The sequence below is a fragment of the Athene noctua genome, chromosome 7, assembly GCF_965140245.1.
Source record: "Athene noctua chromosome 7, bAthNoc1.hap1.1, whole genome shotgun sequence".
NCBI lineage: Eukaryota > Metazoa > Chordata > Aves > Strigiformes > Strigidae > Athene > Athene noctua.
Window position 1 is genome coordinate 28,613,518 of NC_134043.1, and position 24,854 is coordinate 28,638,371.

The 24,854-nt window shown below is 42.7% G+C and overlaps 1 protein-coding gene across 1 annotated transcript in view; it reads right to left on the reverse strand.

The window, feature by feature from the left end:
• The window catches only part of TRPM8 (transient receptor potential cation channel subfamily M member 8), a 52,739-nt gene that overhangs the window by 19,601 nt on the left and 8,284 nt on the right, over window positions 1-24,854 (reverse strand). The window contains exons 4-17 of the mRNA XM_074910271.1: window positions 22,601-22,757; window positions 17,685-17,862; window positions 17,172-17,344; window positions 15,890-16,064; window positions 14,778-14,845; window positions 11,719-11,916; window positions 9,236-9,338; window positions 8,138-8,256; window positions 7,502-7,792; window positions 6,281-6,376; window positions 5,308-5,437; window positions 2,673-2,818; window positions 1,832-1,944; window positions 1,145-1,361 (exon numbers count right to left, since the gene is read on the reverse strand). Coding sequence (XP_074766372.1) covers window positions 1,145-1,361; window positions 1,832-1,944; window positions 2,673-2,818; window positions 5,308-5,437; window positions 6,281-6,376; window positions 7,502-7,792; window positions 8,138-8,256; window positions 9,236-9,338; window positions 11,719-11,916; window positions 14,778-14,845; window positions 15,890-16,064; window positions 17,172-17,344; window positions 17,685-17,862; window positions 22,601-22,757 — 2,164 coding nt within the window. The remainder of the gene's footprint in view (window positions 1-1,144; window positions 1,362-1,831; window positions 1,945-2,672; window positions 2,819-5,307; window positions 5,438-6,280; window positions 6,377-7,501; window positions 7,793-8,137; window positions 8,257-9,235; window positions 9,339-11,718; window positions 11,917-14,777; window positions 14,846-15,889; window positions 16,065-17,171; window positions 17,345-17,684; window positions 17,863-22,600; window positions 22,758-24,854) is intronic.

Below are 24,854 nucleotides of genomic sequence, written 5' to 3' on the forward strand. Positions count from 1 at the left end.
TACTGGGATCTGAAGCTGTTCTACCTGCTCTGGGTAGTGAGAAATAGCGACATTTGTAGGAAAAAAGGTTTCTATCCCTAAGGCTTTCCCCAGGACTTTTGCTGGGTACACACAGGAAGTGCAAGGACAGGTCCAGAGACACCAGAACCTAAATCAGCAGAAACAAACACTCCATTAGTGTTTTCATTGCAACAGCCTTTTAACTTTTCCCCCATTTTGCTTAGCAAGTAAAGTTGCCTCAAACAGGGTACCTACCACCTTGACTATTAAAAAGGAAAAAGACCACACAGCAAGTTAAGCACAGTAATATCAACACTCAGCAATGTCATTTGAGCTCATGTAAGAAACGTTATTGCTGGGTGGTCTGATTCAGCAGATCACCCGCAAACACACAGGACAATCAGAAAGCAGTACTGCACTGAAACCACACACCCACTTCTCTTCCAATTTCCCCAGCATCTTCCCACTATTCTGAACACTGACTGGTGGAGACCAGCTTGCCTGAAAACCAACATATTTCACATGAAGTGAGAAGAATATTAATGATGCGGCTGGCTGTAAAGGCAGTCCCCACACACTGTTCCCACACCACACCAGCACAAGCAGTGCAGGAAGTCCAAAGCTGGTCCTTGGGACTGTGTGAAACTAGCAAAAACTGTATTTATGATTAAAAGATAAACAGAAATACATAATGATACATTGCTCATTGGTTAAAAAGAAAGGAGGGTGGTGGGAGTGGGTTGTGGAGAAGAAAGGCAGGAATCACTTGATATAGAGGTATTGCACCCAGATAAACGTGTTAAATCTAACCTCCTATTCTCAACTGCTTTGGCAATCCAAGCCAAGCATTCCTGAGAAATATCTCCACTGGCATCACCTTATCCACTCAGCCTCAAAGTCAATACACATTCCTCTTGGTGCATGGACACTGCAGCTATCGGGGCACAAGTAGGAATTAAACATTGGGAGGAGGAAAAAAAAAATAAATTAATTGTGCCTTGAGTTGCCTGAACATATCTCTCAAGAAGTGGTTCCTCTGTAACTTAGAAGCAGCCTGCACTACCTTACACTACTAGGAGGGGAAAAACCACAAGGCTTTTAATCTAATAGCACTAAACATTTTTGGTTTGCAAGCGCTGCCTACTTGTCTCACTTCATCACAAAGCAGAATGAAGACCAGCACGTAAAGGATCATCTCCAGGACAGTAGGTTCCTTTTGGAAATCCATAAGCAACACGTAGGCGAAGAGCAACAGGAAAGCGATGTAGAAGATGACATTCCAGGAGAAGACCACAAAGGGGGAGGTGAAGAAAGACACATAATACAAGAAGAGTTTCTTACTCTTCTCCACAGGTTTTTTCCTGAGGAATTAAAAGAGGGAAAAGGTCTCAAATCATAGCTTTTATGCCTGAAAACATTTGTTTTCTTCATCAAAGTGAAAATGAGAAAGTTGCAGAGTCTAGCATGGACATTACTTTAAAGGTAATGCCACTCTGCATCCACTGACTTCAAGCATGAAAGTAAATTGGCACATTTAACTCCAGATCAGAGTGAGGACATGATCTGTCAAAAGCTGATTCAGCCATTAAATATCTTTATTTGAGAGTGATTGAACACTGGAACTGATTCCCAGAGCAGCTGTGGAGTCTTCACCCTTGGAGATACTCAAAACCCAACTGGACAGAGTCCTGGGCAACCTGCTCTAGCTGATCCTGATTTGAGCAAGGGGTTGGACTTGATGATCTCCAGAGGTCCTTTCCAGCCTGAATTGCTCTATGCCTATGGTTAATTGACTTGCTTTGTTTCTGCTAATGAGAAGCCAGTTGATTACCTGAATGAGATGAAACCACAGCCTATTAAAGGGAAAAAGAACAGACACAGTATAATCTTCCAGTTCTTAGTATCTCTTGAAATCTCTCCATACCACTGCTTGGAAAGGAAATTCTGTAGGGAAGAAGAAAATATCCTCATTCATTCTAACAACAACAAAATAACCTAGGAATGCTATCAGAGGACATTTGATTTAGCAAGAAAACCCAAAACATTGAGATTTCAATCAAAATAATGGGGATTCCTATTTCAACAATACAGAAAGCTTTCTGTATCAGTTACAGTGCTGGTTCCTTAGTCCAGTCATCCTACAGTCTACATGACGAAGAGTTCAAAATGAGGTTAAGGAGGACCTGACCCGATTTATAAGGCAGTTTATGCTGGGCAGTACATCCACACTGTGCATGCACGGGAGTTGTGCCAAGGGAGAAGTCACTTCAGGCAGTCTTTATCATCCACCTCATTAAGTTTTATAGCTCTAAATCAAGTCTTTTCCTCCTGACTTAGCTTTTGTGGGCAAATCAGCCACCTTCTATTTGAAGGAGAGGATCCACACACCCTGTACCTCACCAGCCATAGTCTGTGCTTTCTGGGATGCATTTCACAGCACTGCAGAGGCTGGTTTTGTGAGCATACTGCAGGACATGGCTACGCTGCCACACTCCAAAGCTCAGTATTCACAGGGCTGGGAAACCTCACCTGGAGGCTCTCACTTCCACAAGGACAGTGTCTGAGCATTGGCCTTTCACAGACTGTTCACATGGATGTAGCATTTTCACAGCAAGAATATTCCCAGATCACAATAGTTAATCATCTGTGCACCTTCTTTTCACTGACATTACCTGCACCCCTGGCTGCGCAATGAACTGCTGGTCTTTAGCTTCCACTGCTAGTTCCAGACAATTGCTTCCTCCCCAGGCTTCACAGGAGTAAGTCAGCAGCTGCTCAGCTAGATCTTCGTCATTGCTGTAGCACTCGGTGAACAGCTCTGGAGGAAAGAGGCAGCCCCACAGTAAGCTCCAACTTCAGACTCAATTTCCCACCAACTTGGGTGCAATCGTCTTCAGTGACTTCCAAAGTATAATATTTGTAATATTAAAGCATGCAGAAACAACTTCCCATATTTTCAGCATGGTAAAACAATGTGTGCTTTGCTTTACAACCCTACTTGCATGTATTAAGCTTTCATACAGAATTCATGTCTGGATGGAAAACTGTAATACTAAATCAGCTCACGCAGAGATTGCATTGAGTTCTGCACTGAAAAATTGAGTAAAAAAATATGAACTTCCCCTACTTAGATGACTCAGTATATTTGCTTGCTTCATCTTTTTTTCATTCATTTCTCACTGATATAATGATTTATAGTCAGTCTCAGTAGTCCCATATTAACAGTAGGGTTGAACAAGTGCAGAATATGATGCTTTTTCACTGGGAAATGCATTGCAAACATAGTTGTTTTAGAAGAGCTACTTCTGCCCATAGATTTTTGCCACTAACAATGCATGCAGAGTGAAAAACTGTTTCTCTTTCCAGCTTTGGACGTTTCCCACTCATAGGTAGTTCTGTTGGCATATCTCTGACAGAGCACAACTGTCTTGAAGAGAGATCCGGCCTCTTATAAAACATACCAACCTTCACTAGAAGCTCTTCTCTCCAACAGCGCATTTTCCCAGACATTTCACTAACAGCTGTGTTACTATAACTACAAAGATGCACGCATACAGAAATACAGCAATGTGCAGATAGATCTTGATAGACAGACTTCAACTGGACATGTTAACTTCTCAGTGTCTTCCTAAATAATCAGGCCTGAGGGATGCAGATACCTTTAAGAAAGTCTATTTAAGCAGTTTTTGCCTAGTGAAGTAGGAGATACTTTCCGGTAACAAGCAAGATTTCAGTGTGGCCTTTTGCCACTCCTTAGTGGATAGTGAAATAGCTTTGCTGACATACACACAAATAAAAATAAGGCTCAAGTTCAACAGGTCAATCTAGTCTCCATTAGCCCCAGAAAAGAAACCAGCATAGTCTGCTTTTAGGAGCAATAAAGCAACACGCATCTCGGAAATTTTCAAGATTTGACTAAATGAAGCCATAACAGAACAGATTTAGTCCTGGTGGTAGCAGCACCTCAATGAGAAGGCTGGACTAGAGGCCTCCAGAAGCCCTTTCCAGCAACAGTTCTGTTGTTTCCTTACTCAACCTGCAGGGCTATTGCACTTCAGTTGTCACCTAATCTGATTTACGGTGACGACAGCAGATTGCTGGGCAGCAGATTCACTGTTTTCTGCATCAGGCAAAAGAGTAAGGCTATAACCTGCTATAAAGCCCCAGAGGCAACGCTGTGTTGTATCTCCCTCCAAGTTTAGGAGCTAAGGTCCTGCTCCACAGAATGCACCACTGGTAAGCTTGAATTTGTAAGTTGTGGGTACTACAAATTAATCCCTGCCCTCGTATCTGCCAGCTGTGTTGGCTTTTATTTACATGTTTCTCTGAATAATTTGCAGTATAACTAGACACTGAGGAAACATCAGCGTTACTGCTCAGGATAATGCAAGTCCTAAAAAAAAAATATTTCCCTCTGCTTTCCTGTCACCCATTACCCTCATTAAATAAGAAACTATGGGTCACTTCAGCCCATGAGATGCAGGGCTCAATTCTGAGTTATTGGCAGTCCTTCCAACCGGAGAAACTGAACGTCATACAAAGGAAGAAAAATAACTGAGCTAGATCTGCATTCTCAGTAGAGACAGTATTGCTTGTCTTCCTGGAACAAGGAATGTATACGATTTTGCAGTTCAGAATTTAGAAATTCAATCCACTTTTTACCTGAAATTTATTCCCACACCCCAGAAGTACTCCTGCAAATTTGAAGGGTAGCTCTTCTCAATCTGAATATTACCAGCTCTCGTGCAGAAAGCTTCTTTTATTCTAGATTCTCCTTATTTCTGGGCACTCTTCTTCAGACTTGCGATTAGAGCTAGGTAGCTTTTCTTCCCAATGAAAGGAATTTTCTACCCAAAACCAATCCCACAACACCCACTTTTGGAGGCAAGCTGTTCAGACAGGACACACAGTTTCTACTGGAAACAGATGGTGTGGAAGAGATTTCTAAGCAGTAAAAATGCATTTTGACATTAAAGGGAAGCATTTAATATTGTATATCTAGCTTTCTAAATAAAACTTTCTTTCTACTTCCTTTTGAGATGTCATTTCTCCTCTTTAAAATTCAGGCTCTATTTCTGGGCAGCATTTCAGGCAAACTGAATGAATTATCTTGCCTTGCATTTTGCTGAACAAAACCAGAAGGGTTATCAGTTTAGCTTTGCAAAAAATAAAAACATCACTACGCAATCATTGGTACACACCAGACATGGAAATCATTAAAACAAGTAATGTTCCAAGAAAGGAAGCCATTTCCTGATCTCTGAACCCTCCTATTAAACTTCTAAAGGACTTAAAGAAGGTACTTACCTACTGCTCTTGTCTCATACTCATTAGCGAGTTCCTCAGACTCACCAGCAGCATTTATATCATTCTTCACCTTTGCCATGCTTTTCAGGAGCTTACTAGCCCCAAGGGCTGCCAAAGTGCAACCTCTGGTCTACGGAGAGAGAGAGTTAAGTCATGCAAAACCTTCTGCAAAGGGAATGTCATATATTCTTTAAAAATTATCCCTCTTTTGCAGCTGGTCAGTTCCCCATCAAGACTGGCAAATGAAGATCCAGTCCCACAAAACTAATGGTAACCATCAGTGTACTTGTTTGAAGATAACTTTGTGACCAGTCTGAAAAGGTCTTGCATTTACTAGTTATATATCAGCTTTGCATCTCTGGATGAAGATTCACAAAAGAGGGTCTGCTCTGTCACAAGATACGCTACCATTTTCACTGTCCACCAGTTGGGTGTACCCAGAACTGCCCAGACTACATTAATCCGTTCCATTCAAAACATCTACATGTGCAGAGAAGCAGCACTCTGTTTTGGACATGCAGACCAATGTGAGCAGAAGCATCCAAAAGCTTTGCTTGCATTAGCCTCACATTTACAGCCTGCAAATTATGTATTTGATACAATCATCACCAAATGTACTGTCTAATCAAAATTAGAAATAGATTTCAATCAAAGACCAGGGATCTGAACACATCCGTATTGTGGAACGGGTGGGAACTCAGCATCCGCGCTTGAGCGCAGATAAGAACATACAACTGTAGGTAAATGTTAGCTTGAACTGCTGACTCACACATGACATTAGGAAAGAAAAGTATGAAATCCACAACCAAATAAAAAATGAGTAATATTACACCTACTAACAGAGTCATCTACCAGTTATCTCTTGTGGTTTTGTGTTTGAAGATGGATCCAGAGCCTTCAAAGGCCTACGAACCAAAGACAGGGAACACCACTGTACTGTTTGCAAAGAGGAATAGAGGAGAATTCAACTTACTTGCTCCCAAATGACTTTAGACAGCTCTTTCTTGTTCTGAAGAACTGACCAAATAAACAGAGCTTGCAATGGGTGCCTTGTGATAGGACACTCATCCTGAAAGAAAGAGCGACAGCTCCTCAGACCTAAGGTCACCAAACTGTTTTCAACTGCCACTCTCCTGTTTTCATATTTTTTTCCTTTTACAGCCAGCCCACCAACTCTCTCTCTCAGCTAGCTGGCACTTGTCACACACTAATGTAAGTTAGGTTATATTTTATATTTATATTAGAGCCTTATATTTTCTTATTTGATGTGGAAGAATCAAGTTTCCTGTTTTTCCTAAAGTCAGCATTAGAAGACACTTGGGACAAAGTAATTTTTTGTTTCAACCTATGCAGTTCAGATAGCCTGATTCACAGCTTGACTTTGTGTTTAGAGAACACAGATTAACATCCCCTAAAAGGAATACTAACTTCACACCAATATGCCTTTTGTCTTTAAGCAAGACCCTGAACTTCACAAAAAAACATAAACAGAGAAGAATTTCTATACCACCAACTTATTTGCCTTAGAGCAATTAGCACCTGGGGATGGCAAAGCCATCACAGAATGATTCCTGAGCAACAAAACTTTTAAGAACCACAAGCTTTGGTGAAAACTCCCAAAGCTAACCAGCATTTTCAAACCAAGCTTCCCCCTAATGTCACACATGTTGCATCACATCTCAGAAGTCAACAACTATATCAAAAGTTTCCTATCTGACGTCTGAGTTCCAGTTTTGAAATTCAGATCCAGATCTGATGTCTGGACATACTGTGCTGTGATAACTAAGAAGTCTGGTTCTATCTGACAATGAAATAAAGTCCAGAAGGTGCTTGATACCCTTGCAACAAACAAGGTTTAAGATACAAAAGTATGTACCAAAATATAATAGTCCAAAATCCTCATGCCCAGCTGGCACCTCTGTACCAGACTCTAAATTCATATTGGTATAAATTACAAGCATAACTAGAGCATTGATTGCTCCAATAGAAAACATTTTTTAACTCAACACCCAAACTCACCAATTTTTCTTGTAGTGAAATGACCCTTAAATGCATTTGTAAAATGAGGCAGTACGTTAAATGTAAAACAAGGCTGAGACTGTTCACACAAATCCTGCTACGCCAGAAACAAAATATAATTTTTGTTTTTTCGTTTCAGGGGATGCACAGTGGAATCAAATTTTTTATCACTTACTGAAAGATGTATCTCCGTCTCATCCTTGCTATTTTTGTCATCTCTTTTGAGACCTTTTCGGAAGTCTTCAACCATCTTCCACACAAATGTGAGGAGTGCATCATTATAGGAATTCTTTGCAATCTGCAGGTTCTTGAACACCAGGCTGCTGAAGTTGTTTGTGTACAGCTCTCTAAGGACCTCTGTGGTAAGGAACTTCCTCAGATTCAAGCCATTTTCCAGGAAGAGACGGACAAATTTGGGCCTGTCTTTCACCAGGGCTGTGAACATGACATCCTGTAGGTCAGCAGACTAGGAAGAAATGGAAAAGCAAATATCAGGGAGCACACGAGACATGGAAAGCTTACCTAAGGGCCTGACACATGTGGCTAACTGCTACTTTTTCCATCATGCTGCCACATTTTCATCAGAATCAGGGGTTTTTTGTATGCAGTTGCCTTTGTTGGATGGCCTAGAGTACTTCTGCGATGGGCAGATAACCTTTGCAATCAGTGATGTCAGTGCAAGGAGGAAAAGACACTCTTACTTATCATCAAGAGAAGTTGGGGTGCTAAGGTAGTGGCTGCTGCTACAATGTGTCTCTTCCCACTGCTCTCCTGTCCTGTGTCACTGTACTGAGACAGAAGTGGTCTGTACCTCCCAGTTTCGGTCATTGGTGAAGATCTCATCACTAGCCAGGTCCAACTGGTTCCACTCCAGCAGCAGCTTCAGCTGCCCATTCCAGTTATCTCTGTCATGTTCATTGGTGCTGAAAGCTGCAGAGGAGGAACAATCCTCTAGGTAAAAGACCAGAGACAGAAGAGCTTCTTGGCATACTTATTCACCTCCAGTATTCACACTCTACCTGACAAGACCCCTAATCAAGTGTCTCCCCAGACTCATGCCCATCTCCCTCATTGAGTTTTAGAGGATGCTGGAGGCTGACACACATATTTATGGTCCAACATAGGCCACAAAGGAGATGCTAGGAGCACCTCATCAACTAAAATCAGTACATTGCCTTCAGGTTCCTCAGTGTCCTGTATCCTCTACACAAAAGAATTTCTGTAGGATTCCCACTAGGGCCCTACACAAGAAGTGTCATGAGAAGCTGTAACATTCACAGGCTTTCTCCATGCACAGCCAGGAAAATGAGCTCAGCCCAGCAACCCTCACTGAGTATCAGTATTCTGCTCTGCTGGAGTACTAGAGAGGCCAGGTCTGAATTACTCATGGTAGCAAGTCACTGGGATTTGAAAGAGTTGGGAAGCAGTCCTGCACATTGACTATTAATTAATTGGACACATCTCTCCCTGCTGAATGTGGGTCAAACCTCTTCAATCTACATATATACCAAAAGATACGTGATTTTTCATTTCAGGATGCTGAGTAATCCACTTCTGCAGTACAACCAGAAAAGACCCTTTGCTTGGCTTCCTGACTCCCCGTTGTGTTGCATACCTGTGTGCTACTCTCAGAGATGCTATCCCAGCATCTCCAAAGCTCTGCTGAATGCCTTTCCAGTTATATGGACTGGGTTTCCATCTCACCCACACTAACGTCCCGTAATGCTGCTGTAGCCTGCCGCACCACTTCAGATGAAGACAAGCTCCACACTGTGGCAGGAGCTTAACTCTAGAGAAATGGCACTGCCCTAAGAAAGGCTGTTCTAACAAATTGCCATCTTTTTCCATCTTTAAAAAAACCAAACCAAACAAAAAAACAAACCCAAACAACAGAAAAACAATTACTTGCCTTTGTACAGAGCAAAAGAAATCGCATTGCTCACAATTTCATCTCCAGCTTCTTCTATTTTAATAACTGTCAGTAAATGAGGGTTCTCAAGCACTTCTTTGATCTACAAAAAAGAAAAGTTCCATTTCAGAGCAATCTAGTCTGTTTAGTAGTTGATCTTCTAGAGCATCTTTAAAAGAAATTTCCCACCACATCGTAGCAAAGCTGCTTCTCATCAGTCCCATCCACATACAGTTAAAATTTAATCAAGTCCAGATAGAAGTAATGAGATTTATTTTAAAGCCACCAAAGTACAAGATTAATTATCCTTTGAACATACAGCAAATAACTGATTCCCCTATGCAGAACATCATAAGCAAAAAAGATACAATCTCAGTAATTAGAAACTACTCATAAAAGAAAAACAGATTGTGACAGCTCAAGTTTCAACAAATGCCTTGCAGTTTATTAAAGAACAGTTTCTACCTCCTTGTGCTTTGTCAAAAAATGAAGATCATTTCTCACATAACCAAGCCTTATAAACTTACTTTCATTTTAGCACATAGAAAACAAATAATCTTAGCCATTCTTGACTGCAGGAAGAGTGAAGAAGCTGTGAGGAGTGTGACCAAACAGGGAAAACTGCTCTCAGCAGCTCCACACTCCCCAGTGCAGAGCTCCTTCTGGAAATCAGAGGCTGATGGTCTGCTCAGAGGGAAGTTCTTCCTCTTTAGGTCGGGCACCACAGCCCCCAGGCTCAAAGTGCAAGTTCAGACACGGTTTCTGCAGGACTGTCTCTACAAAAGGCCATGCCCTATTCCTGCCCTTTTCCCTGTAAACTTATTACAGAGGCAGAAAATTGTGAAGGTTGGAAGATAGCTCTGGAGGTCTAGTTCAAGCCAACTTCTTAAAACAGGGTCAAGTGGACCAGGTTGCCCAGTGGAACTTGCAGGTTGTCCCATGGACTCACTCTGCCAAGCTCTGACCAAGAGATCTGGCTCAGAACTTGCCAAAAACAACAGCTACCTAAACTTCAATACCAGAAGCTTTGCTTGTTTTACATCAAAGAAAATACACACAAAAGTTTAATTGTCTGAATTCTTCTTCAGGGACTGCAAACAACTTGCAATAGTACATTCATTAAAAAAAAAATATTCAAAAATAAAAAGGTTAAGGGTGGGGAGTGGAAAGCTGAGAGAAGGGACCTTAAGTGTACAGGAAGGGTTATAACATTTTCCAGACCCCATTATGAACTTCAACTGAGGTTTGAATACGCAATCACTCCCCACTCCTCGCTCCCCACTGTGAGCATGGGTAGGAGGTAATTAACCAAGAGAGGAAAACAGAATCAGACCCCACAATAAAGCATTGGGCAGTTAATTGACAAAGTCAGTTAGCTCAAATTAATGGATTGTTCACTGGCCTGAAGCGTTCTTGGAACTAAGACTTCTGAAAAATAACAGAACACTAAGATTTTTCTGGAGCTCCATTTTTTCTGTCTCAATTAAAGGGAGCAGAAGTATATCTAAAACGAGGTTCACCTGAAGTAACCAGTACAACAGTTTTCTGAGACTGGCCCAAGCTACCCAAGATAGCAGATGCTCTCCTCACTTCTCCAGTTTTCCCAGTCTCCAGAAAACACTCTTGTAATAAACAGTTACATATGGGATTACAATGGTGACTACACCCTGAAGGCTCTACCACTGGTCAAGAGGAAAAGAAGAATTTGATGGTATATGTACAGTGTTGTACCTTCAACAGCATCCCACGTACACAGTACTAGTAAGTCAATGCTAACACAGTCCCTGTGGAGATGGTGTAGGGATGCTGCTCCAGTGAAATACTGACCAAGTAAGCCTCTAGGCCTAAACGTCCCATTCCTAGCCTGTAAGGGAAATCTGTCCTGCCCAATATCTTAAGGGATCCAGGAAGAAAGGCAAGAACTTTTGGAACAAATGAAAGAATCCTGAAGTAGAGCTGTTTCAATTTGAAAGTCCATGGGCTAGCAGTGATAACCCTTTGTCTCCGAGCAATTCAGCAGGATTTAGCAGTATGAGGCCTGATTCAGCAAATATCCAATTTCTCCACCTTCACAAAGCACTCAAAGGAACCACAATATTTTTTAACATTGCAACACCAACCAGCACTTCAGCCAAGAGTCACATCCAGTAGCCAGTGCTCCAGAGGAATCACAAGCATCCAGGGAGCAGACAGTTACAAAACATCTGGTCTTAGCTCTCCTGTGCCCAGACATGTGCTGCCCTTCCAAAAGATTGCAATCCCCCACTCCTTTTGCTCCAATCACTATAAGTTATAAGAGCTTGGAATTTTTCTTTTTTAAATCCCCATGGATATGTCATGGCAAGGAGCCCTATGCATCCTATAGGTATCACCAGATAACAACATCCCTGATCTGGAAGTCACTAGCAGCTCCTGAGCTCCTGTTTCCTCCACCCTTCTCCCACTTTCAGCCTTGCTAGCTCCCTGCAGTAGCACACACTTACCCATTTGATCCAGCTTTCAGTCTCCTCTTCCGAGAGCCTTGAAATGGTGCGAGGCAGATACCTAAGTAAGCTCTCCTTGACACATGAAGAAGCAAGACTGCCTTCTGCCTCCATCAAGCTAGCAATAACATCAGCGATCCGGCCAGAACCTTCCACCACAACACAGGGAATCTTACTCTTGATGGCCACGTTGATAGACTAGGGAGCCAGAGAGGGAGAGGTGATCACTTCAAGCACAGCTGTGTTATCAGAGCCTACTATTCAGCAAGAAAACCTAGAGACTGTAGGTTTGACTTAGGCAAGAAAACCAGAAACCCATGGTCCAGAGCAGTATTTTTATTACTACCCACTGATACTTTATCAATGACAACTTTTTAAAACAGCATTCATTTAATATGAAGAGCCCCACAGAAACTGAAGGATAGAAATCACCATCTGTCAATTTTTAGTGTTGATTAGCAGATAGGGAAAATTGCCAAGCGGAAATGGCATTCAGGACACATTACAACACTGCCCAGCTACAATTGCTGCTGGTTTATGGCACAGCACTGCTCAAGTAACGCCACAGCTGAGTACAAGGGCTCCGGCTTTATTTGCTGGAGATGCAAGCAACAGTCTTTTACAGAGAGATCACTTCTGTAGCATCATGAGAGCATCAAACTCCAATGTTACTGAATGTCTCCAAATAGCTGCTTAGGTGATTGCTCACACAGCAATGTTGTACACAGCTTATTGGCAAGGAAAAAAAGAAAAAAAAGAAAAAAGTTGTTGAAATAATGATGGAAGGACCATTAGCCCTCCTGTTGCAAAGACTGCAACAGGAGACATTTATTTCATCTGCATCACTACCACTGAGAACACAGTCTAACAGCAAAGTGTGCAAAAGGAGTCAATGCAGTTTATCATCAACCACTGGAAAGACCGAACATCTATTAGCTATCTGAAGACACAGTTTTGTGAGAACAAAAAAATCAACTTGCAGTCATCAAAATCGCGAGCATGTTACTCTTGTCCATTGGATAGCGGGTCTGTGACAAAAGCAAGATGTTTTTTCTTACCAACTAGATCAAAGTGGTTTTCTTAAGGAGGGTAAAGCTAGAGTACATGTTTTACATCACAGGGAGTTTAAAACAGAAGCTTGAAACAGTTTTACTTCTTCTCTGCTAAAGTCAATTCCTGTCATCATGCACCTGTCAGAAAAGCTGAGAAAGAGGGAGTCTTTCCTGGCCAACACCGCTAAGACTAAGTCATGAGAAGGACATAACAACCACAGCATGGGACCTGCTGTGTCAGAGACTCAATTTACTCCTTCAGAAAATGGCTTCACCTACAAATGAGCAAGGCGGCGGACATGAATGTCTCCATGTACTAGTAACACTGATAAATAGCCAAGAGACTGGCATTGACCCTTAATTGAATTATGATCCAGTTACTTTTCAGAGGAACCTCTTGCTAGGAATTATGCATTTGATTTAACAAGGCTTTTATTCATTCTGATTAGACAGCTAGTAAGTCCACAGACTTAGGTATCATTTCTTAACAGTGGGTTTGAGGTCTCTCCATAACATACGTGTAACCACAGTGCTGCCCAACTAACTACACTGCATGGCATATAGAAACAGTTCCTTCAGTGATGGCCAAATCCTCTCTTAAGTGTTGGCGATTTGGAGCTACAAGGAGATGGGCATATTCAACATGTCGTTTTCAGCAAAGTTCTGCTCTAAAACCTTCATCTTAGCACCTCTAATGAACACACTGAACTCCGCATCTGTGTTCACCTAAAATCTACCTGTGGGCGAAGCTAAAATTAATCATGTGAATGGAGCCAACACATCCAGGAAACATGTCGGTAGGCTGGGATAATGGTCTGAAATTTTACAGAGTGGTTCACACTAATTGATTAATGTTAGCAGTGAAGTGGTAACAGAGACTGTGCTTTGAATTCACGTTGTTTGTCATCCCAACAAGCAAAATAGTTTGATTAGCCTCAATATTAACAGCATAGCCGTGGTCAGAACAGGTAGTACCAAGATAATTTCTTCAAAAGAAATAATTATAAACAACACCCTGCTTCAATTTTACTGACTCAGACACTGACATACTCTCTTCATTGTATCCTACTCTCTTGCAAAATCCAGGCTTTTTCTCAGCTCTTTCTCAAGGTCCTTCAGTTCAGGCTGCATCAGCTTTTCTTCTCGCTGTTACTCAGAGCCATCTCGTCCTCCCTGTCACTGTTCCCTTCCCACACAGCTTGACTGCACATCCCCTCACTTTGAAGCCCCTGGAGCCTGGTCCATTTGGTCCCTCAGTCACATCCTCCTCACTCAGGCCTCTCCACTCTTGCAAGATGGAGGGGGAAGTAAAATCCTGTTTAACTCTGAGACAGATCTAAGGTCATTTCTTTTTCCTGCTTCCCCAAGCGTCACTCAGATATCCTGTTTCAAGAAACTTATTTGGGCCTTCTCTGTTCTGTTCATCTTCTTCCTATCTGTCACCTATTTGAAGATGATGCCTCCTTCCTCCTCTTCTAGACTTGGAAGGCTCAGCTACCTAGATTTAAACCAGGTGCAGCACACAGTTCTCAGGAGCAGCACAGCACAGCTGACCTTCCCCGTATATTACAAGAAAGCACTGATCTCCACTGAGCATGAGCAAGCCAAGTTTTCCCAAACCAAAGTTTAGGCAAATTTATATAAAACAAACCAAGAGCTACATGGTCAACAAAGACTCTTCTGTTTGCTGTGGAAACAAACACAAGAAATTAACGTTTTTGTGCTGGATTTGTAACGGAAGAACTGAGACAAATGAACTGTCCCTGCCAACAGTTTTGCAGGATGTCAGCCTGAGGTAGAAACTTTGCAAGAAAATTTTAACTGAAACAAACTTCACAAGCTTAAATGCAATTGCAAGCAAGATATTTCTATAGCAGGTGCTGGACAAGCTTCAGTAAATAATAGGGCTGTCTACTTTATCAAGTTGCTTGGGGAGTAATCTCTCTTAAACTTTAAGGCAATGTTCTTACTGTCACTCCTAGAAATAAGTAAAAGAAATAAACTTACTTTCAAAGTTTCTTTCCCTCCACCCTGGGCAAAACACACAATTGGAATCTTCCCACCATAATTAGATTCTGTGAAACATGTCAAAAGAAATAAAAAGGAAAAAGATTCAACTCATTAATGCAGTTTGAGCAACTTATTTTTCCTGAGAATAACGAAAGAATTTCCAGGTAGTTCATGCAAACACTTTGATACTAGTTTACTGTTAGTTTTGCCAAATCTATTAACAGCTCTTCATGTTTTCAATGAAAACTCAGTTTTGCCTAACCTCTGCATAGCTGACTTCAGACACCCTTTTCCAACAGATCCTTTTTTCCTAACAGTCATAATTTTTACTAGCTCCAAAGTCCCAAAAACATGATCTTATTGTATTCACCTACTGCTTTAACCATTCTGAGTCTAGGTATAAGGTTCATAATGCAAGGTGAAAGATACAAAACCTCTGACTTGGCATTTTCAATTGTAAAGGAAAGCTAGGAATCCTGTAATTCTAGGAGCTAGTGTTTAAGAGATGTACCAAGTTTCATAGTGATTCTGGGTGCTTTTTCATGACTTCACGACTTCAACATAAAGTAAGTATGCTTCAGCTAAGGTACACAGTAAAATAAAACAAAACAAACTCTTTAACTAAGAATTTCCTATCAAGGCTTTTGACGTTTTTCCATTTTGGCAAAGAAGGAGCTGAAAGAGAAACTATTTAGAAGCAGGCTGCAGATGGATCAATCACCCTCACAAATTAATATTTTGGGAAAAGCTTAATTGCAGCTCCTGTGTAGTTGTGCTTCAGCTACCTGGAATTCAGTGCCAGGTGGGAAGGGTCAGCTTCCAGTAGGTAGCCCAGCAGGAAGGGAAGGAAAGGCTGGATGGCTGAAAGGGATCATTTGCTGTGTTCCACAAAAGACTATTGTCACATAAACAAAAGAAGATGAGGGGAGGGGTATTGCTCTGAAGAGGGCTGGTTGTTCCTGAAAGTGCTCAAGATGCAACACAGTTAATACATCCCTTCCAGCCCACCATCCAAGGGATGTTACCACTACTCTTCTGTTCCCAGAAAAATCACTGTGCATCAGCCCCAAAGCATGCAAGAACTAAGGAGAAGGAGGTCTGCAACCTACCTGGGATAACCCGCTCCGAAATGTACTTTTCTAACTGAGTTCGTACTTTTGCCTCTATTGTCGGATGCCCATGGGTGCCATTATCAACCAGTAAGAGATGGGTGTGATTATTATCCAGGCAATAGAGGGGGTCTCTCTTGAGATCATCCATTATGTAGTGGGCCAAGTAGTACCCCTAGAAGCATAAGCACAGCATCTGACAGAGATCCAAGGCCCGAGCATGCACAAGTCTTCAAGGACAAGCCAGTGACAGCTGAACCCCTACCTACCAACTGTTACTCATTAGTTAGCAGTCTGAATTTCCTGACTCAAGACACTGCTCACTGGCAGTCCTAACAGCTGCAGAAGACTGTGAGAGAAACCCCATACAAGAGCACAGCATAAATATTGGCAGAGAAAGTTTTTCTTTACAAGAGTTTTCTGACTTGCCATGATCCTCTCATAACTTCACCTCAGTCAATGGAACAGTGGAAGTTATTTGCAACATGTTGTTTAGTCCTTTCAGAGATCCTGTTAAGCAATTCATGCTTTCTTCATCCACCAGAAACATTAAGTCTGTGGCAAAATTACATTCAACACCTCACAGAATTTTTTAGGCTGGAAGAGATCTCTTGAGATCACCCAGTTCAACCCTCAAAACTTCTTAGAACCCTCACTAAACTAAACTGCTTTTATTTATTTAGAAGGATGGGTTTTAGACATGTTCTATGATGTCTAGTGGACAAGAGACAAGGGGAGCTATGCCAGTGTATCTGACAGATAGGATGAGCAAGATCCTTAACAGCAGCAGCAGGTACATGTCTTAGCTCATGGGAATCCCCAGAACGGGCTAATGTGTAGGGATTTTGCAGCAGCTATTCCCTAATGCTCTGCCAGACATGAAATTAGAGCAGCTGAACTTCCACACGGACATGCTAAACCTGCAGCTGAAATCCTCCCCACCACGCCTGATGTATGCAACAATCTTGAACACAAGAACTCTTTCATTTCCTCCAGTTCCGGGAAGAGCACCTGATGTTTTATCTCACTGCTGTGAATGTTGAAGAAAAGCTGGCCCTGTATTTAATTGTTCTACACCAACACTGCACTGGAAAGCATTCTGCTGAGGTCTGCTTTGCCAGACATACAAGCAGAACTTGACTGACCACTCAACTCGATCACCATATGGCTGATAGCCTCAGCCTATCATTGCCGACAGCAGCGGTCAATCAGGCACATAATCTGTGTAACTGGCACTTGAGCCTGCTCTTCATTTCCCCATCAACCTGTACGTGTTTCTTACGTCATTATCACCAGTGCGAATCAGACTTTCTCGGTTGGAAATCATGCCCCAGGCTGCTATGCCAATAGCCACCACGTTCTCCTCTGAGCTCCGACTGATGGTGTTGTCTCTGACCACTTCCCCAATGTACTTCATCAGCCCGTAATGTGTGCCTCCGGTGAAAATCCAGGCTCCTGGAGACAACAGACAATGATCTGGGGGAATGCAGTAGAATACCCACCCTCCTAATGGTTTACCTTTAAGACACTAAAACCCAGTCCCCTCTCAAGACCTTACCTCAGAAGAGGCATTTTTCTTCAAACACAAAAGGCATGCTACACACCTTACATTATCATGGGCATCTGATGACTAGTTCTCAACTCTGTTACTTCCAAACTGTTATGTCACATTTTCCCCAAGTTCCACACAGAAACAAACAAAATGCTCTACTTCCCTGCTGACCCTTTAAACTGCTACCTCTCTAACAGTATTATGCAGCAATAAAATAATACAGACACATACTCAGGTCTTTACCTTTGGACTGGGCAATGTAGATCAGCCTGCTGAATATCTTGCGCATTCGGGGCTTGAGCGCAAAGTTCTTTGCACCCCCAGTGACAGAGATGACAAGGTTAGGAGTTTTCAGGTGCCAGTGCTGGGTCATCAGGTCATAGAGCGTTTCAGAGTCTGTATCGCATGACAAACGGATGTACTTGGGTGAGAAAAAATAAGAAAACAAATATAGCAAGGGATAAATTGTGATAGCTGGGAACAGACCAAGAATTGCATTTTCTTTTGTAATGTACAGTCTTATTCCAACAGCCAGCAGACAAAAGGTGATTATGAAGTCTTAGTTTCTTTTTCTAAAGCATCTTTATCTTCCCCCTAAACCAGGCACTTAACCCACCTTCCACTAGAGGAAGGACAAGAGCACTGACCTTGGGATTCAGCTGAACACTGGAACAATAAACACAACACTGGGGAAGTTTATGGTATAACAATTTTAATTGTAACAATGCTATTTATAGCTTAGATTATGGATTAGTGGTAGCATGGTTATAAGTGAACTAATAATAATTATGGTTGTATTTTTATTACACTATTAAAGCTTTAATTTAATCAATTATAAACTCCAGGCTCCATGCGCATGGTATCTCTATCTTAACATACACCCATAAAAGCATTTTAAGAATAATGCATAACAAGTTTATCAAATACGTAGTAAGCTTGAACACTGTATGAGGATGCCAAAAAGCACACTAGATAGATAATCTGGCTTCAGATGAACCCACTATGTCTTCATTTATGTAAAAGGCTCTCTGGCTTTTTCTTGCTATGCTGTTCAAGAGCCCCTTGGCAATTTCATCACCGTTAGCAGTTCAGTGTGATGGAGTTTTGGAAGATAGTCATGGCTATACAACCCATACCAGGGGATGAAATGGAATAACTTGGACCTGAATCATAAAGGATTGCCCAGTATCTGCAGGAAAGCAAAACAAAGGGATTAGTTTTGAGGAAGAAACGTCCATATCTTGAGGGGCATTTAACTTGAATGAAAGAACATATTCTTCTGTTCCAGGACAGGTTCCCAGGAGTAAGTTATTGCATCTGGCTCAGAACAGCACATCACAGAGGAAGTCTAGCAGGCTCCAGCTGCCACACAGGAGAGCTAAGAGACTCTCACAGCTCCTGCTCGAAGAAGCATCAGCCACACGAAGCCTTGGGTGTTTTTCAGGAGAGGGTCTCCCATAGGAGAGGGGGAGCATGCCAGAAAAATTAACTGCTCTGCAGAGCCAGTAAGCCATCCTCACAGCACATCTTGTTAGCTCTGTAGTTAGAAGGCGGTTCTCTTAAACCCTGCTGATACATGAAGCACCTTGTGTCTGTATGACTACCTTTGTTCCTTCCATCAACAGTTAGGTTTTCCAGTTGAACGATTTGTTTTCGTGTATATGAATTGTTTTCAACCATATAAAGCAAGTACAAAATAAAAGATGCTGAAGCTGAATTGCCTTATGCTTATGTCGTTCTCTCATACATCATAACGGTGTATAATTGCAAACACACTTCAGTTACACCTAAGTTTCATTCCACGTGACAACACCCATACATCTGGCACTTGCCACCTCGGCAAGGCTCTACTCAAGCAAGCGAACCCTTCGGTTCAGCCGCTTTCTTTCTCCGAGGTACAACGGTGCCATCTCCTGGTACAGCCGGCTGGTGCACCCCAACCATGACCGATCCAACCCTCAAAACGCAGGCGATGCCAAGTGTTTCAGCAGCTGAACTCAGAAAGGTATTAAGAGAAGCATTTTTCAGATTGATGGCTACCAGACCATAAAATACAGCAACTGCAATGTTCTTGGATGTTACAGGATCTGAGCAACACTGCAGAAAAAAAGCCTGTGCAAGAAGGACTTAGGAAGTGTAGAGATTTTATTGGTCTGTTCACATCTAATATTTATGCCCAGAACTTTTTAGAACTCATCTGTCCTAAAAAGTACAAGGTAGGGTATAAAACTTCCCATCCCTCACTGATAATAGTCAGCAATTCTTAGGTTACCTTGGGTTTGAAGTCCTCCCCACTGATCAAGAGAAAATATTTTGCAATGTTTAAGATCAGCAGGTGCCTTGCAGTATAGGAAGTGAGAATGTGGAATAGAGGTGTAACTCCAGCCAACGTGCTGATGGGATGGATTAGGAGATTTATATGCAGTTTTTGAACAAAGTATGCTCTGAAATATGCACAGTGCCCTTGGAGTCCTTATGAAATGACTATGAGCACACAAATGGATTTCCAAGGTTGAAAGGGGGACACAACCTAAGGAAAGAACATTGAAGCTTTGAGAACACAGAAATGCTGCAACAGAATAAAACACTTCTTCTTTCAGCAAAGGTACACAGCAGCTTACAACACAGTAGCATGAAGCTAAAATAAGCATAACAAAAAATATGTGAAGTACTTGGATCTCTTTAAGCATGATTCAAAACCTTCAGCCTTATTTCCCACCAAAATGCCTCGTTTCTGCTGCTTTGCATAAAACAAACCCAACTAATTTACATAGCACACTCTGATTTTCCTCATTTATTTTGATTGTCTCAAGCAAGCTGCACTGGCGGTAAATATCAGTCATTTAGAAGAGGCAGATGAGCTCAGCCATATGCAACGCCTCACACAGTATCAGTATAAATCATCAGAAACTGCAACACCAGCTATTTCCTTCCTTCCACCTCTCTACTGTCCCCACACCAAGGAAAAACACAGACAAAAAACCAAAACCCAAACAGAATAAACCTCTGAAGTTCTGCTGATATCTTAAATCCCCATTAAATTTACTGTCATTGTAGAATTTCCACCCCAGGAAATATTCAATTGTTTATGGGCCTGAGCAAGTTGGTCTACGTGGATATGCTTTGAGCAAGAGTTTCGGCTAGAAAACTCCAGAGAGCCCTTACAAACAAGATTACTCTGTGACAGTGTGGGATACACAAACCCCATTCCCACATCTCACAATGTCCTTCAGCATGTCCAGTCCGAGGCCTAAGATACAACTGGGTGGAAAGGAGCACGGTACGTCTGCAGACTGATGATCTGCACAGAGGACAGGGAGGAAGGAAGGGACCATAGGTCAGCAAGCTCTGTAGGCAGACATTGAATGACATGACATGCAATTTTAAAGCTGTTACAAAAAATGAGTGATGATTTTATGGAGTTGCACACACACATGTTCAGCTTCGGCTGTGCATCTCTACAGACCTGAAATCCCTATGGTTATGAACTCATGGATCCTGCTGCACCTTCAAAGGCAAAGCATGTTACACATGTTCCTGTTCCATGAGTTGCACTGGTGCATGACCGCACACCATTTTCTTTCTAAAGCGTAAGTTAGTCCACACTGGAAATGCGCCATGTTCTAAAAAACAGCCTTGTCTTGGCATTAAAGTCAGACAGTCAGAAACAAAGCATCTTTATAACGAGCTTGATCATTCAGATACTTAAACTTATTATGTTGGGTTCACTGCTAAAGAGAGATAAAAGGGTTGCTCTGCCACACCATGACATTTCTGTACAGATGGGGACCACAAAATGGCCACTATAACTGCACACTGATATAGTCAGGGTACAGAGTCCCAGTGGCGGACATCACAGATCTAGTTTAAAACAGTGGGATCAAGTGCATCCTCAGCAAGTTCTCCAACGACACCAAGCTGTGTGGTGCAGCCGACACACTGGCGGGAAGGGATGTGCCATCCAGAGGGACCTGGACAGGCTGGAGAGGTGGGACCATGTGAACCTCATGGAGTTCAACAAGGCCAAGTGCAAGGTCCTGCACGTGGGTTGGGCAGCCCCAAGCACAAATACAGGCTGGGCGAGGAGTGGATTGAGAGCAGCCCCAAGGAGAAGGTACTGGTGAATGAAAAGCTGGGCATGAGCCAGCAATGTGCACTCACAGCCCAGAAAGCCAACCATGCCCTGGGCTGCATCCAGAGCAGTGTGGTCAGCAGGGAGAGGGAGGGGATTCTCCCCCTCTGCTCCACTCATGAGAACCCCCCTGCAGTGCTGTGTCCAGCTCTGGGGGCACCAACATCAGAGAGACATGGACCTGCTCGAGCGAGGCCAGAGGAGGCCATGAAGATGATCAGGGGCTGGAAAACCTCCCCTGTGAGGACAGGCTGAGAGAGTTGGGGATGTTCAACTGGAGAAGAGAAGGCTCCCGGGAGACCTCATAGTGTCCTTCCAGTACTGAAAGGGGCTACAGGAAAGATGGGGAGCACCCTGCATCAGGGGGTGTAGGCACAGAACAAGGGGTAACAGTTTTTAAACTGAACGGGGAGATTTGGATTAGAGATAAGGAAGAAATTCTTCCCTGTGTGGGTGGTGAAACACTGGCACAGAGAAACTGTGACTGCCCCCTCCCTGGAAGGGTTCAAGTCCAGGTTGGATGAGGCTCTGAGCAACCTGGTCTAGTGGAAGGTGTCTCTGCCCATGGAAGGGAGATGGAACTAGATGATCTTTAAGGTCCCTTCTGACCTAAACCATTCTGTGATTCTATGAAAATTATCTCCTCCTAGTCCAAGACCTTTTGAATGGTACTACAGGCTAATTACAGTAAAACTAGCTACATGAAAAAAAAAAGAAAAATAATAATTGAGCATCACCCTCCTTCACCCATTCTTCTTGAGCCTGGAATCAGATAACCTCTTGTCACTCCCATCATCACCCTATGAAATAAATAACATGGAAGAAAGTGTTCTGTTACCTATTTTCAGAGCTTGACAAACCAGGATGTCTCCTTTATAGCCTAACTCCTTCCATTCCCATTAGAATAAAATTGACTTTAGCTTCAGCTTCCCTGCTTTTCAGGGGCTTCCAGTGGCATTGGGTTCAGGACTCTGAATACAGTGCCCCCAACAGGGAACTGACATATAGTCTTAACACAGTCACTTACCTTCCCTCTTTTTCCCATGTTTTCAAAGTGAATGTCCCCAAAAGCATCAGTAGGAAGTTCCTTAGTGTGCTTCTTGTAGTTCCATTTTTCAGTGGTGTTAATCTGAGTTCCCTCTATGTGTTGACTTTCAGGGTATCCGCATTTACATAAGTTACCCCTGAAAGAAGAATTAATATACATGAAACCCCACAGGTATCACCCTAGGCACAAAAAAGTAAGCTCTGATATTGAGAAAGTTTTCACAGCTGACACCACCTTCAAAACTTCTGCTCAATCAGGGCATTTCCAAGAATTGTTATTCTGCAACAAATCTGGAGTTGTAGAACACAGGCTGACTACAGTAGCAGCCACATCAAATGCAAAGTCTGGGAGCAGGGTTGTACCAACACAACTCAACAAACCAAGCAGCAGGTGGAGCTACGGAACCACTTGCACATAGGACTCCACTTAGATTTGCTATATAACAAATTAACAGCTAAGAGGAACCAACTCTCAGCTGAGACCAGCACCTAATCATGCTTCTCCTCCTATAATCTGCTCCTGTCTAGCACTGGGCAATGGAGTGGAGTACATCTCAGGAACCACTCTGTCCTGAGAGATGAGCTTCTGGATGGGCCTTACCTATGTGACCTCTTTCATGATTACAAACCAAATTAGGTTGCACAGAATTGCACAGAATCGTCTAGGTTGGAAAAGACCTTGAAAATCATCCAGTCCAACCATTAACCTAACATTGACAGTTCCCAACTACACCATATCCCTAAACTCTATGTTGACTCTACTCTTGAATACCTCCAGGGATGGGGACTCCCCTCCTGCCCAACAACCCCTTCTGGAAAGAAATGCTTCCTAATACCCTGTCTAAACCTTCCCTGATGCAACTTGAGGTCATTCCCGCTTGTCCTATCGCTTATTACTTAGTTCAAGAGACTCATGCCCAGCTCTCTGCACCCTCCTTTCAGGGAGCTGTAGAGGGCGATGAGGTCTCCCCCCTCAGCCTCCTCTTCTCCAGACTAAACCCCCCCAGTTCCCTCAGCCGCTCCCATCAGACCTGTGCTCCAGACCCTGCACCAGCTCCGTTGCCCTTCTCTGGACACGCTCAAGTCATTCAATGGCCTTTTTGGAGTGAGGGGCCCGTCACCAGCAGCTTAATTTGAAACCCTACCACTGTGCACAGAAATGAAGAAAATGAACCAGAACTTGGTATCAGACACCACCAGAAGTGACCTCATCTGCTGCTGATGCATACAAATGGTTTCTTTCCCTTTTTGTGCTTTCAATCAGATATGAAGAGTTCATGAAGACAATTACTAAGTGTAATCATTTTCCATGCAGCTCCAGGGCCTAACTGGTGTCTAAGCACACCCAAGACATTCACCTCCAGAGGGGTGGATGTCTGGTCTTTGATCAGATTTTGCAGTCAATTTGCTGTGTTCCTAGCACATTTTCCCACCCACCCATCCCTCTCTGCTGTACAGCATGGCGTGCAGTCACTCCCAATACCCTCCTCACCAACACTGAAACTGCATCACAGGAGGAAAAATCTGCACTTTGGACTAGTTGGGAAAGTAAGAACTCTCTTCCTAAGAAAAACTGCAGCACAATCCTATATCCCTGCTTCCTCAGAGGGCATAGGGAAGGGGTCATTGCTTATGAAAGAAAGGATTGACTGAGAGCTGCAGTCAGCCAAGTGCAGTAAGCAACATCAACAGCAGTAGGAGGGAGCAAGGGTGGCCCCTACACTCTTAAATTAACAAGCAACATGAGGTAAACACTTCCCCAGTGTGGTTACAAAAAAGTAGGTGGGGAGGAAAAGCAAGAGGAACAATGCTATTAAGAGCACTGTGCAATTTGGCAATATACCGGGGGGGGGGGGGGGGGGGGGAATGCACTGGCCCAAAAGGATTAAGATGAGAACATTAATTTGTGTCCTTACAGAGACCTTTAAATTTAGGTTACAGACTGCAAACATGAGATTGAGTAATTGTGAAGATTGTTGTCAAGGTAAGTCACAGCATGACTTGAAAGAGGAGAAAATGTGTATGGTTTCTTCTACTCGGCTGTAACTTGCAAATAAAACAAGCCTACCTTAAAAATAGATAAGTATGACTTGCAATCCTTTCCCAGTGGGCTTGTAGGAAGAGAAGCTCTCCCATCCTTTGCTGGTCCTTTGCCAGACATCCCATTTTAGATGCCAGAAGAGGACCCTAAGTCAGACTTTCTGAAATGAGACTAATTTCCCTCCCTCTCCAAG